Consider the following 15,546-nt stretch of genomic DNA (forward strand, 5'->3'; position numbering starts at 1 on the left):
TTCGTCGATCTGTTTCTCGACTTAGGAATTTCAACCAAAACACGATCGGATTTATGTAGAATTTGAGTTCCAAGCCATTCGATACACTAGCTAGCGAATCCCGTTCTCGCCCGCACGTATTTCAACGTCGCCTACGAAGCTCATGCTACAAACTTTACCAAAGTTTGGTATATGTATTCCCTAACATTTTCGTTCAATAAAAATTCATTTATAACCCTAAGTAATACAACGCGACATAAAATGTAACATGTGTTTCGTGTTTCAAATGAACGTTTCAAGTTCCGTATATTGCTTTATACCCTATATTACACACATTTACACACAAGTATGATGCTCATGCAGTGTTTTAGCAAAAAACTGTACAGTATAACACCGAGGGTGTTACACCATAGGATCACTTTGGTGTTATTTATAGGGTATATTTGATTTAGCTGTGAGCTATGAAAAAAGTTGTGTTGAGTTGTGAGCTATGAAAAAACTGTTGGGACCTATATGCCGTGAAAACAACTATGAAACCTACCACATATATTTATCTCCCTTGAAACAACTGTAAAATGTCTTTATATTTCCACCCATTTGGAAAAGCGAAAAGTTGAAAGCCAAAAGTAGGATCAAGATGCTAATAAAATTGTATTTACGTGAAAGGGGCTGCTTTTTGAAAAGTAGCTTCTGATTTCACCCATTTGGTTGATGTTCTACTTTTTTTTTAGCTGAAGCACTTACTAGAAGCTGAACTCACAACCATACTTGTTTTTTTATGTGTGTATTGAGTTTGTGGTTAGTAATCAAGTGATAGTATTCCGGATCGTGCCAAATGAGTTTTCTTGTGCGGTTTCAACATTTGAGGCAACTAGACATAGCAATACATGCTTTGGCATGTTGTTTTTACTACCTCTACCTTTACAATTCGGAACCACGCCAACTCCAATTTATTTGATGAGCTTGATCAACATGAAGTTTATTTACTATTGTTTTATGTTCTTTTATGATATATATCATATTGTGGTCGAAGTTGAGATATTATAAATACACTTCTAGGAACTAATAAAGCTTACTAAAGTTTAGTCCACCCTATTCGCTTATGCTGAAATTTGGCTTACGTTAATGTTTATGCTAAAATGTTATTAGAGAAAAACACTGTTACATAGCTAAAAAGTAGCTCAAGCGAACAGGGTGATCACATTCACATCAGATGTTTGACACTAATTTGCAGTATTAAAATAGACTAATTACAAAACTAATTGCACAGATTAAGACTAATTCACTACTATATAAATGATTTTGCAAGGTGGTGCCTAAATATTAACCGAGATGGTCATAAAATTTGTCCACCTCTAAAAATACTGGACGATTAACGGAGATGGTCGATTTCATTTACCAAGGCAGTCACGTTTGCGTGTCTCTGTAAATCGATTTATGAAAACCGCCTCCTAAAATCGATTTATAGAGGTGGACGCCTTTAGACAACCGCCTCTAAAAATAGTCTATTTTCAGATACGATCGTCATAAGACGTCCGTATCCATAAATCTATTTTCAGAGGCGGGCACACTATAAGGCCCGCCTTCGAAAATACTGGAGCACGGTCGAAGCCCACAACCCACTCTCTACCAGGCTTATATAAATTGGGGAGATAGGGTTTCTAGCCCCTCACTCCCTCAGCTCTATCTCTCGCATCGCTCGCTCTCCTACCCGCGCAGCAGTGCGCCGCGCGCTCCTCCCCTCCCTCCGCAGCAGGCCGCATGCCTCCTCCCCCACGTAGCAGGCCGACGCGCCTCCCTTCCACTCCCACCCTCCCTCCCTACATCCCTCATCACACATGAGATCGAGCTCGCGCGGGCGGTGGCAGGTGGCAGCGGTCTCTCTCTCTCTCTCTCTCTCTCTCTCTCTCTCTCTCTCTCTCTCTCTCTCTCTCTCTCTCTCTCTCTCTCGCCGGAGGCTGGATCCCTGCGGTAAAGGGCTGATCCCGGCGGCGTGTGCAGCGCTCGCCTGGCGGGAGAGGCGCCCGGTGGCGACGCGTCTCAAGGAGGCGCGACCGCTCCTTCTCCGGCCACGACTAGCTCCACCATGGCGGTGCTGGATCCGGCATGGAGGCGGCGGCGGCGTGCTCCACCACGCGGCGGTGGCTCCTTCCCTCGGGCCACGCCCAGATCCGAGGAGGAGGAGGACGGCCGCGTCTAGATCCGGCGTGGAGGAGTCCAGTTGCGCCTAGATCTAGCGCAGAGGAGGCCGGCCGCGCCCATTCCCCAGATCCGACGGGGAGGAGGTTGGCCGCGGCCAGATCCGGCGAGGAGGAGGCGCGCCTAGATCAGGCGAACGCGACAGCAGCGGGCTTGATTGGACCAGGTGGTGGGCTCGATTGGGCTTGCTAGGTTTTTTTTATATTTTTAAATCGATTAACGGAGTCAGGTAACTTAATGCGACCGTCTTCGTTAATCGATTAACCAAGACGGGCAAAGCAACCGCCTCCAAAAAAAAAAGTTGGATTCATCGTGACCTTTGATTGGATGTGGTTGCAATGCCGCCTCCATTAATCCAAAATGCCCGCCTCCATTAAATTTTCTATACTAGTGATTTGCGAGACGAATTTATGAAGCCTAATTAGGCCATGGTTTGACAATGTGTTGTTACAGTAAAATATGCTAATGATAAATTAATTAGGCTTAATTGATTAATCTCATAAATTACTCTCCGTTGTGTAATTAGTTTTATATAATTAGGTCATGTTTAGTTCTCATAATTAGCATCGGAATGTCTGATTTAACAGGGACTAAACTTTAGTGTCAAACACCCCGCTGGGTGATCTCTATAAGCTACCATGTCTCTTATTGCGATGCTTGATGCTTGGTACGGAGCACCAAGCATCACGGACAATACATTTGCAGAATTGCAGCGTCGCCATTACGTTATACAAGGTTTGACGCAGCGTCGCCACTTGGTTTCTGACGACCACACACCACACCGTTTCGCCTCTTCTTCCATACTGTAGGTGCCATCAGCATAGCAGCGCAAAGATTTCAGAGCGTGTGCGGCCCGGGGAACACGGACTGGGCACAGTAAAACTTCGAGAGGTACAGTCTACTGATAAGTGAAATGAAGTGAAAGCTCTAGCATAGGTCCTCTGTTTTGTCTTCGCTCAGCTCAGGGCCTGTGCTGCCTGCAGGCCGCAGCAGCCGACCCCTGCGCACACGTACTGACTGCTCCGTCGATCCCTCTCTCGCGCGCGCTTGGCCTGAGCAAAACGAATCATTCAAAAGAATCTGGCTGAGCAAGGGCCGCTGGGCAAGGCATCCGCGCGGCAGCAAGCTAGGCCCCGTTTAGTTGGCAGACCAAGTTGGCGCCGCCGGAATTATGTCTACTGTATCGCACTGGAGCATTTCGTTTGTATTTGACGTTGACTAATTAGACTCAAAATGTTCGTCTCGTAAAGTACAACCAAACTGTGCAATTAGTTTTTGATTTCGTCAACATTTAGTACTCCATACATGTACCACAAATTTAATGTGACGGGAAATCTTCTTTTCATATAGTGTCAAAGTTTAGATTTTGAGGCTAAACGGGCATAGAGGGATTTCCGTGGGCATTGGCAGGATCCGATCCAGCCAACAGGTACTGCTCGAGTGCTCCTCCTCCTTCGTACTGTACAGTACTAAACTCTTGTGCATTCCCCATAAGAGATTCCTCCGTTCCACTGTACATTGCCAAAAATAGTCCTGTACATACATGGTTGGTTCCATCTCCTGAATCCTGATTTCTTTGCACATGCATATATATATATATATATATATATATATATATATATATATATATATATATATATATATATATATATATATATATATATGCAAGTTAGGCCTTGTTTAGATGGCTTTAAAGTTTCAAGTTTTTTCACTCTCTCTCCATTACATCAATTTTTGGACGCATACATGGAGCATTAAATGTAGGTAAAAAAATAACTAATTGCACAGTTTTGTTGTAAATCACGAGACGAATCTTTTGAGCCTAGTTAGTCCATGATCGGACAAAGTTTGTCAAATACAAACGAAACGTGCTACAGTGTCCAGATTGCAAAAAATTGCAATCTAAACAAGGCCTTAAATTGGGACACATGAAATACATTGGTTTTATGATTTCATTCGAGACCTATGGAGATTTCTGCATGCGTATCATGGAAATTTTGGGGGTACATATTAGTTCCTTCTTCTATGATTCCATGAAGTTCTAAATCTTCTGGTACAGTTGAAGATGAGCTAGCTATGGCTTGATTTCTGAAACTACAGAGAAATGGAATTACTTCAGACCTATAGTGTTTTTAAGCAAGCTTAAAATTGCAGTGCCTTTTAGCAAACCTTTAGCATAGCCAAAAAAAAAAAAAGAAAAGAAAACCTAGACAATAATAAAAAGAACTTACAGGATGTTTGATCGATCTTACATTCAAAACTAATATGTATATTTGGTTCTATGGGTTGATCTATATATCTCCACTTTATTTCTCGTAAACATAATAAATACTCTATCTTGTATAATAGGGTCTGATCGGTTGCATTCTTTCTAGCTGCAGCTGCAGTACTACCACATAATTGATTTGAAGCAACGGGGCTTTTTGGACAGAGACGGCTCAATCAAAAGCCGTGTATGTATACAGATCATCTACAATCACCTCTAAAAATCCTGGCTGTAGTAATGAGTAGCCTCAGCCAAAAAGAGCACAGCGATAATAGGCTTATATGATGTGCTCGGCTGTGTTTCTTTGCAGCTGTTTTGGCTGCAACTGCAGTGTAGACTTGTTTAGTTCCTAGGGATGCAATAACAGCGCTGCCACAGCAAGCTCTACCAAGCACTACCTAAATGAGAAATCCTGTCAATTCATGAGATGGTACTAAAATGGACCCAAACCACGAAAAATCCCATTGATATAGGAGTATTGTTATCTGGTTTAATTTGCACTGAATTCCCAGTCACCCATCACTTCTTTCTTCAAGTTTACAGCCAAGATTCATATCTACTGAAAGTAAATATTTTTTTCTTAAAGTAAAACATACATAAGTGTTAATTCTAGAGCAAGCACACATGATACTATATGGATACTGGATTCGATTAAAAGAGATTATGAAGTGTGTGATTTAGCTCATTCGAGCATCTTGCACAGAGAGTACATGTCATGACTCATCTTAGTATGAATTTTTGGCCTATGATAGTATCGCATTCTCTTTTGACCAACAGTATGATCCATATGTGAATGGGAAATTCCTTGAAAACAACATATATCTTGGTAGTACTAGTATGTATGCATACCATACGAATACATGAACTATCTTGTAGGAGTACCAGTACGTATGAACTTCATCAGATGATTTCATGACAAGACAAGAGATAAAATAGGCACATGAATACATGATCTAAGGGGAGCAGCACCAGCAAATTAATTGGCCTACAAGCTACTAGTATCACTGTCCACAGAAACCACACTCCACAAGCCAGATCTGCAGACAAGACTTCACTCTCTTAGGGCCTGTTTAGATGCCGAAAAATTTGGCAAAATGACACAGTAGCAGTTTCGTTGTTATTTGGCAATTAGTGTCCCATCATAATCTAATTAGGCTTAAAAGATTCGTCTCGTGGATTTTGTCTAAACTGTGTAATTAGTTTTATTTTTTATTTATATTTAATACTTTATGCATGCGTCAAAGATTCGATATGACGGGGAATCTTGAAAAATTTGGCATTTTGGGAGGAAACTAAACTGGACCTTGGATGGTCCATTATTTTAGATTGTAAATGCTTATGCAGAAAGCAAGTTTAAATGTTCATATAACTAATCCCCGTACATATAAATCATGAAATACCACAAACTTAATAGTACTAATTAAGGATCATATATGAAAGAGTCTTTCAGAAAGACACACGCCTCAAACTAGTAGACTTACCAGCAGCCTTCGCTAACATGCTCTAGGAAAGCACCAAAGTTCATGGTGTTCACACCTCACAACGAGAGACCGGCTGAATGATTTCCGTTATCTAGAAGATGCGCATAAACGGCGCCAGTAATTAAGCGACCGATGATCGACAAGCTAGCCCCCCAGCTAGCCCTGCATCCCATGCAAAAAGGCCGCCGGCGCCGTGGCGTCCAGGAGGCCGATGGCCGGCGTCGCCAGGCGGGGCTCGTAGGCGAACACCCTGAACCCGGCACCTCCCGCGGCGATCCCCCCGGCGTACGGGTACGGGCACGGCGGCGCCCACCGCCACTCGTCGCGGCGCGAGTCGAACACGAGCACGGGGCTCGCGTGACCGCGTGGCGCCAGCACCACGAAGTCGCCGTGCGCCGCGCACTCGAACCCGCGCCCGCCCTCGGCCGCCGCAAACTGCGCGTGCACATCGGGCGGCATCCGCGCCATCTCGGTCCACGCCCCGCTGCCGCCGTTGCTTCCGCCGGCGACTCCGCCGTGCCCGCCGCGCAGCGTCCACACGCGCACGCTCCGTGGCACGCTGAGGCGGCTCTTCTCGACGGCGGAGACCAGCGCCGCCCTCGCCTCGTGCTCCATCCCGCCGCCGAGCTCCACGAGCGCCGGCGACCGCAGGAACCTCCTCATCGGCGGCTGCACCTTGCTCCAGACGTTGGTCGCCACGTCGAACACAAGAACCGCGAACGGCGACGAGCTCATGCAGTAGAACCTGCGACAGGAAACCAGTAGAACTTGCATGTAGTCAGTTTGATCTCATGCCGTGTGCTCATGTGTATGCATGGACAGATTCCGCACACACACACGTGCGCTTCAGGCTAGCTTTAATTACCTTCCGGAGGCGAAAGCCATGCCGGCGCGGGGGTCGAGGGAGGAGAGGCGGGGCAGGATGGAACTCGGGGCCCAGAAACCGGAGGTCGGGACGGAGGCGGCATCGGCGACGAACGTGTCGGCGGAGATGTTCTTGACCGCGAAGGGGGACACAAGGTCGTCGCCGGCGATGACGGCGATGAAGGAGGTGGGTCCCGCTGCGAGGCCGACGGTGGGGGAGAGGCGCGCGGTGGGGCAGAGCGGCAGCGGCGCGAGGAGGCGCGTGATGGGGTTAGCGAGGAGCAGCGTCTTGTGGCCGGACGCGTCCGACAGGAACGCGAGCAGGCCCGCCGACGCGGCCGCCGGGGAGAACGCCTGGTGGCCAGCGCCTGGCGCGGGCAGCGGCAGCGGGAGGCGGGACCAGGAGGGCGCCTGCGGCCTGGTGGGGTCGAGCAGGAGGAGGTACCCCGCGGAAGGGACGGCGAAGGCGAAGAATGGGAGGTGCGGGGACAGGATGAGGTGGGAATGGAGGAACGGCGACGAGTAGATGAGGTTGCAGAAGCGGCGGCAGGCGGCCCGGAGGCGGAGGAAGGACGGCGTCGGTAGGCACGCCAGCACGCGATCCACCAGCGGCTGCGGCAGCCGGCCCCACACGCGGGGGTCCATGTCCACCGCCTCAGACGAGGAGGACGACGACGGCGAGTGGAGGCGCGGAAGGTAGTGAGGGTGGTGCATCATGCTACCCTACGCTCGCTCTCCTCTTCTGGGGATCGGATCGGAGTACGTGGGAGCTTGGGGAGTGTCAAGTGTGAGAAACTAGCGACTACAAGTATGCAGGTGTGAACTGTGGAGTGGAAGCCATGAGAAGTAGCAAATGATATGCAGCAGGATGCTGAGAAGGGGTGACAACGTTACCGATATTTTCGAATCGTATTTAAAACCGAACGTGTTTAGAGGAGTTTATATTTGTTCGTATTCAAGTTTAGATATTCAATGGTCCTGTTTGCTGGTCTGAAACTTGGCTGAAATTAGCTGAAAAAGACAATTCTAGCTGAATTATTGTGAGAGAAAAACACTGTTCTGGCTGAAAAAAGAAGCCGAACAAGCTGAATATGAGGTAAACCGAATGAGGCCAATATCCAATACCATATTTGTATCTGAATAATCAAATCGCTTATTTGTGATATCAATATCCAATCGTATCGTCACAGTTGACAATCATTCTGTTCGCTTGAATTTATTCAGAACTACTTTTCAGCTATAGAACAGTATTTTTCTCTCACAATATTTTAGCATAAGCACCATCATAAGCTAAATTTCAGCATCAGCGAACAGAGTGAATATCCATATTCGATTCTAAATTCAGACAAAAATATAAAAACAAATATAATATCTGTGATATCTGTTCATATCCGATCTAAGTTTTCATCCATAACGCCGAGGGATTTCATGTGAGGCCTGAAAGGTTGCAGGCAAACGGGCACAAAAGCTCGTTGCAACGGAATCGAATATGATTGAGATCCCAATCTAAGCAAACAGCGATAAATGAGTCTGCACATTCTCTTCTAAATTCAAATTCGACCGATAATAGAGAATGTTAGTTTACTTTTTTGCTGTAAGATTTGTGCATGATGCTGATAGCTGGCCGGGGTAGTCATTGAGCGCCTATTTGGAAGGAGGTATATGACAAAAATGCTTAGACCATCCGTGCGGCATGCTGCTGTGTGATAATGTGATATACGTGTTCTTCTGTCTGAGCATTTAGTTGTTTCAAAAATTTCTAACGTAACTCGCAACATAAACTCATATGCGCACGAGCTTGCTAGTTTGGGTTTAGCATGGGAACTATGACAGTTCTAGGTGTGGAATGGTTCTCCTGTTCATGTAATCAGTCACATGATGACTCGTGATTTAGCTGAGTCCTCTGGTAGCAATACAAGGCCTTAGAGCCGTCGTTGTGACAAAAAAAAAAATTGCCTAGAGCAGCCAGCGCTCCTAAGTGTCTGATTTTAAATGCTTGGGCCAGGATTGATTGCCTGGATAGGCAATGCCTGATAGGTTGTATCCAAACGGGCACAAAAGCTGGTTGGAATAAATCGAATATGATCAAACTTGGTCAAACTTATCTCTTTACCAATATACTTGGTCAAACTTTAGACACTTTGACATAGAATGCACCAATTGCATTTTTTTCAAGACAAAGATAGTACTTATTTGATATCATAAATATTAATATTCTTTCTATGAGTGCACATTTATCAATATGAGATATCACTAGCTCTAAGATAACTTCTCCAATAATATTAATTTTTAGCACATAGCACGTTGAAAGGATCAAGATGCCCAAGAGGGGGTAAATTGGGTTAATTCTAAATTTTCTTGCAATAATTAAATCCTACGGATAGCCCAATTAACCCCTTGTGCATAGAAAAGTGTTTCTACCAAATTAACGCATAAAAGACTTGCAACCTATGTTCCAAACTTACTCTAGCATGACAATTCTATGAATGTAAAGACAAGTATTAAATTGCTCAAAGAAAATACTTAAAGTAAATGCTCAAAGTAAATGGAGAGAGGAACGCGGCGATGTATTGCCGAGGTATCGGAGAGTTGCCACTCCCCACTAGTCCTCGTTGGAGCACCCGCGCAAGGGTGTAGCTCCCCCTTGATCCGCGCAAGGATCAAGTGCTCTCTACGGGTTGATTCTTCGACACTCCATCGCAGCGAATCACCCAAAGCCGCTCACAACTTGAGTTGGGTCACCCACAAGCTCCGCCGGGTGAACACCAAGCTCCCAATCACCACCAAGCCGTTTAGGTGATGGCGATCACCAAGAGTAACAAGCACGAACTCTCACTTGACCACGCGAAGCCTAATGAGAAGATGGATGCACACTTATCTACTCTTGATCCACTAATGAGGTTTCACTCTTGGATTCTCAAATCACAAACACCTCACTAGGACCTTGCTCTTCTTGGCACTCACAAACGTGTTTCTCAGCTATTGGAATGAGCAAAAGTAACTCCACACACGAGTGGAGCTTCTATTTATAAGGTAGCCTGAAAAATAAACCGTTATGAGCTTCTGCGGGGTGATCGGACGCTCCGGTCGTGTTGACCGGACGCTCCGGTCAGTTCAACCCGAGAACTAGTAAAAATGTATTGACCGGACGCTGGCAGGGTCCGGTCAGCACTGACCGGACGCGTCCGGTCGCATTAAACCCTTACTGGACCCTTACTGGACTCGACCAGACGCTGAACCCTCAGGGTCCGGTCAGTACTGACCGGACGCGTCCGGTCATAGATTCCCTTCTCTGGAACCTTACTAGAGTCGACCAGACGCTGTCTTTCAGCGTCCGGTCACATGACCCCTTCAGCGTTCGGTCGCACCGAACGCAGACAGCTGATCAAATGAACTGACCGGACCCTACGGCCAGCGTCCAGTCGCACTGGGGCCAGCGTCCGGTCAGCATTTGACCCTCCATTCACTTCCAACTCTCGATCATATATAAATGAAGTTTGCTCCAAAGGATCTTAGGCATTTATAGGAGCTACCTAGAGCTAGATTTAATAAGTGTGCACCACACCTAACTCACTAGGCTCAACTAGGTCAAGCTACCCGTCCATACCCCCCTTAATAGTACGGCCAAAGGAAAAACAAAGTCCTAAACTACTCTAAGTGTCTCTCCAACTCCAATCGACACTTAGAACTAGTCATCCTTAACCTTGTCGTCCATCCTTTGAAAACCAAAATGATTTCCATCGTAGGGGCATGACAACTTTGATTGCCCGATTGATCTCCATTACCATGACCTAACTTAATTGCATCTACAAAACACACGTTAGTCATAGTAATCTTGTATTGTCATTAATCACCAAAACCCAACTAGGGGCCTAGATGCTTTTAATCTCTCCCTTTTTGGTGATTGATGACAATACCACCTCGAGTATGTGAAAGAGTGAGGTTTTTGATGGGCTTAGTTCATATAAGCTTTTGTCGATAAGAACAAAAGTGTTAGTCAAGCTTATATGACCCAAGCCAACACAGTGTACTCAAAGAATATGAATTAAGCATGAGTACGAGTAATAAAGCTCATTTGCATCGGAGTAAAACTGCATAAGCAAAGGCAAATGAGCATAACACAAGTGATATGACACATAAATAATGTAAAGTAGAGAGCACACATGTCATATATCACAATCACGTAGATAGCACTATCACATAGATATAATAATATGCATGAAAGTAATCACACGAATGCATAAGTAAGTGTATCTCACAAATAAAACTTCAAATGTATATAATATGCTAATACTATAAAACTAGCTCCCCCTAGACCACGCTCCCCCTGAGTCTACATACTCGAACCCTCTCCCCCTTTGGCGTCAAACACCAAAAACTAAGGGTCGGTCAGCGGGGCTACAGCGGACGAGTCGGGCGCTGAAGTATGTGGGGGCAAGCTGGAACTGGGCACCATCATCATCTGACCCTAAGCTCTGAACTGACTGACCCTCTGTGGCAGGAAGTGTCATTGAAGCGGTTTGGGTCTGAGCTGGGACAGATGCTGCCTGTGAAGCTGCTGGTACATCTGTAGGATCTGACGATGCGACTGAGCTAGGAAGCCTCTGAGTAGTCACTGCAACTAGGGCTACTGTAGAAGGACCGGCGGCATGCATATGAGGTGGTGTAGGCATGCCGGTCAGCTCACTGAAAGATGCTCCAAGACTCCTAGAGACTGACGTATCAGGCACAAATAGCGAGAGTGACTGCTCTGGTGAGAAGCCCGTGTGATATGGAGTGAACTGTGGGGCAACCACTAGTGAGGACAACCACTGGGACACCTGAACTGTAGGTGAAGCAAACTGAGCTGGAGGCTGTCCCTGACTCTGAAGCCCGCTAGGCTGTATAGCTAGAGTCGTCGTGGTGGAGGCAGGCTGAGCAAGCTAGGGCGAAGACTATGGCAGTGGGGCCCCAAGTGCTATCACGACATGCTACATGAAGCACATAAGCTGCTACTGCATAAGTATCTGCTGGTGATGCATCTGCTGCTGCTGCTGCTGCTGGAGAAGCTGCTGCCTCTAGAGCTCATCCTGACGAGCCTGGAACTGTGCAAAGTTGGCAGCGGTCTCCTATGCCTGTCGTGCCTGGTCCTGCTGCATCCGCTCAAGAATAGCTATCAATGCGGGGTCCGTCTGCAGTGCTGGTGGAGCTGAGCTGGAACTATCGGCCTCTGCATCATGTCTGCGTGGAGGCATCTGAGGAATTGGCAGATAGTCATCATCCGAGCTATCACTGGACTCGATCATCTCCTGCTGTGCCTCAAGCTGCTCCTCCTCTATAGCAGTGATGCCTCTAATGATCTCGTCCTGCTAAGCTGCTGACTCGGGAACATCTGGACGACGGCTGGGCTGAGCTGGTGCCTGTGGAGTGCTGTGCCTAATCCTCTATGCCATGTTGTATGCTAGAAACTCTATGGTGGCAGCCCTGTACTCGGCAACTAACTTAGGAGTCCTGACCTGCACACTCTTGAGCATCAAGAATATGACCCAATGTGCATAAGGAAGCTATCGATGACCCTTGAAACCCTCAGCAATAGTATCCTCCATCTCTGATAGAAGGAGGTCCCAAATGTCGAATACGGTCTGCTGCATCAGGGCATTAAGAAGCCAGAGCTGTAAGCGAGTCAGGCCCTCCCTGTATCCCAACCTGGGAAGCAGTGTTGTCCTGATAATGGCCTCTAGCACTCTCGCTGTAGGAGTCAAGTCACTGGGGTTCCTACTCGACCCCTCACCAAAGGGCTCCTTGAAGTAATGTCGCACTAAATCTGTAGGGGGCACCAACCCTCCATGAGGACGCCTGGGAGGCTCCTGCTATCCATAGCATACCTCATGCAGCTTGACAGGCTGATCCTGTAGCCGCAGTATCTCCCGAGCCCTAGAGCTCCTCACCCGGGAATCTCTGCCGTCGAATGCAAAATGAATGAAGTTGTGATGCAGATCAACGTAGAGTGAAGCATAGAACTGCCGAACCCAAGATGGTACATATACTCCTGTCCGGCCAATCAGATCTACAAGCCCCAATAAATATGACAAGTAGGGGCGGATGTGCTCTCCAGCTGCTGCCATAATAGACTCCAAACTGTAGACCCTCTGTGATCTGAACACTGCCCCACTATTGATATAGGCATTGTAGAAGTCCTCCTGGAGCGGTGTATAGAACCCCTCAGCTGCTCTCTCATCCCTCCTCGGAGGGAACCACACGTCAAACTCAACAAAGCATAGCTGGTGAACCTGCCTGGCTGTAGCGGCCCTCAAGTCGAGGTGTACCACTAGAGGCAGACCTTGTGGTCTGGGCAGAGGGCGTGACCCCCTACGCCGTGTAGCTGGCCTCGGTGGAACTATAGCACTGGTATGACCTGAGCGGCGTAGCTGGGGTGCCAGCTCGGTCTCCTCGGTCTGCTGACTCTCCTGAGTCTCCTGGGCTGGCTGAGGCTCTACTGGTGGGGGCTGCTGCTGTGCCTCCTACTAGGACTCCCCCTGACGCTAAGGCTCCTCAATGACTAGATGACGTCCTGCCATCATGACAGTCCCAGGTGGACTACCATGAAGTCGCTCAATCTCCCTTAGTCTGTCCTGCGCATCTGGTGCCAGCTGATCTGCTATGATGATTCCACTGCGGGCACCACCTCTCTCTGCACGCTCTACGGCCTCTACAACAGCTGCTGCTCTCGCTGTCTCTACGTCGGGGTACTTGCGCTTCTTGGATGTCACCTGCTTGGTTGACTTGCCCTTCGATCCTGTAGGCTGGCGATGCGGGGGCCTCCGATCATCATCACCTGGGCCACCACCAACGTTCTTGGTGCGAGCCATCTGATCTGATAAGAGGGTGAACTGCCGCTGATGAAGATCAACAGACAAACTGACACTCCTGAGGCTTGGCCTCGATCCTTACTCACGAGCTTGGCTTCGAGTTGACTGCCAACTGCCACAAGAACCACAACGGCACCGACTCGCTGTACGATAGAATAGATAGATATACGAATAAATACAATATATCTACTAGATGCGAAAGCCTAGAAAGCAAGCAATGTAGGTACGAAATTAAGACGACGGGCAAGCTACCTGACGATCCGGCGAACCGAGAAAAGGAAAGACGTCGCGCGGGGAACCTCGGAACCGACTAGGGTTAGGGATCGCGAACCGCTTCGAAGATTTCGGTGGCCCTGAATGATTTAGGTTAGAGCATTGAGATTTGGACTAGATCATGTGCGAAGCAATTTGAGGAAAAAAATTGCCCTTACCAATGGAGGGGGGAGAGCAAGGGCAGAGCACTGGAATCAGCCTTGAGAGCACTAGGAGCCAGAGGAGCCGACGGTGGCGCTGTCGTCGCGGGAGGTGCATAGGATAGTCAAGCGAGCGAGCTAGGGTTGACACGGCTATGGTGGCATGCCAAGCGGGCGCAAAGTGCTCTGTAGTGACGGCACGGTGAGCTTGGGCGCTGGATGGAGTTGCGGTGGCGAGGCATGGCTGGAGCACGGCTGCTGGCGGCGTAGGCAGGGGAGGTTACGGCGAGCTACGGCGGTGCGGGCTAGCAGCGGCAGCGAAGGCGACGGCGCTAGCTAGGTCATGGCAGGATTCGGCGATGCGGGTTAGGTCAAGGAGAAAGAACTCAAAGGCTGCGGTTATTTGAGGGTCCCAAACGTGACAGAGAAGGAAACGGAGAAAAGAGTCCTGAAGCCGCGTGAGATCCACTGACCGGACGCTCTGGTGGTAGCGACTGGATGCTACCACCCAGCGTCCGGTCAATTCCAGAGAGGTCCAATTCCTCTGGAATCGGGACCGAACGTGTCCGGTGGTCCATGACCGGACGCAGGCAGGGTCCGGTCAGTATAGCTTGTTCTTCCTTCGATCGACCGGACGCTGGATCCCCTCCTGACCAGACGCACAAATGCAGCGTCTGGTCACTCCTTCACCAGAAGTTCACCTCCTATGAACTAACCGGACGCTGGACAGCAGCGTCCGGTGAAGCGTCCGGTGCACCTTTTCCAGCAAATCTTCAACCTTCCTTCGCGCTGCCTGTTCCCAATCAAGTCCCAACTTGACTAAGACTCAAATAAACACCAATTGGGACTGATATGAGTGACCTCTCTCAAACCCTCATATTTTTCAAAATATTTTGCCTTAGGCTATTATTCTTTTTAAGAAGATAGACGATAAAAGGGCAAATGGAACAAAACGACAAAACAACATTCATGCATATGCAATACTTGTAAGTAGATCTAGTTGCTTGTCAAGTTTGATCCAAGGTTAAGCTTCTTCACACGCTTTTTGGTGATTATCTTAACCATGTTAGACAAGCCCTATATGCATTGCCACAAATTAAACATGTTGTATATAACAATGAATGCAAGGGACAACACAAGCTCAAATTTTTTTGAAGTTGCTAAATTCAAATACATTGAGCTCATTCCGCAATCTACAAAAGGTAGCCTCATCTAGCGGTTTAGTGAAGATATCCGCTAATTGATCTTCAGATCTTACACCTTCTAGTGATATATCATTTTTAGCAACATGATCTCTTAGAAAGTGATGGCGGATATCGATGTGCTTGGTGCGAGAGTGTTGAACCGGATTATTTGCAAGTTTTACCACACTTTCATTGTCGCACAAAAGAGGTACCTTCTCTAGAACTACACCATAGTCTAGTGAAGTTTGTTTCATGTATAATATTTGTGCACAACACGCACCCGCGGCAATGTATTCCGCTTCGGTGGTAGAC

General features: G+C 47.6%; 1 protein-coding gene across 1 annotated transcript; it reads right to left on the reverse strand.

The window, feature by feature from the left end:
* Positions 1–6,081: 6,081 nt before the first annotated feature.
* Positions 6,082–7,449, reverse strand: LOC136527204 (protein ABERRANT PANICLE ORGANIZATION 1-like). The gene is made up of 2 exons (XM_066519827.1): positions 6,791–7,449; positions 6,082–6,670 (listed from the first exon to the last, which is right to left on the reverse strand). Exons 1-2 carry the CDS (start codon positions 7,432–7,434, stop codon positions 6,082–6,084), a joined length of 1,233 nt encoding a protein of 410 aa, XP_066375924.1. The 5' UTR covers positions 7,435–7,449.
* Positions 7,450–15,546: the final 8,097 nt, after the last annotated feature.

Source organism: Miscanthus floridulus, chromosome 19 (genome assembly GCF_019320115.1).
Source record: "Miscanthus floridulus cultivar M001 chromosome 19, ASM1932011v1, whole genome shotgun sequence".
NCBI lineage: Eukaryota > Viridiplantae > Streptophyta > Magnoliopsida > Poales > Poaceae > Miscanthus > Miscanthus floridulus.

Coding starts and splice junctions, on each gene's coding strand:
- LOC136527204 (XM_066519827.1), bottom strand. CDS start 7,434: ATGGACCCCCGCGTGTGGGGCCGGCTGCCGCAGCCGCTGGTGGATCGC. Junction 6,671..6,790: donor ATGGCTTTCGCCTCCGGAAG/GTAATTAAAGCT, acceptor TTCCTGTCGCAG/GTTCTACTGCATGAGCTCGT.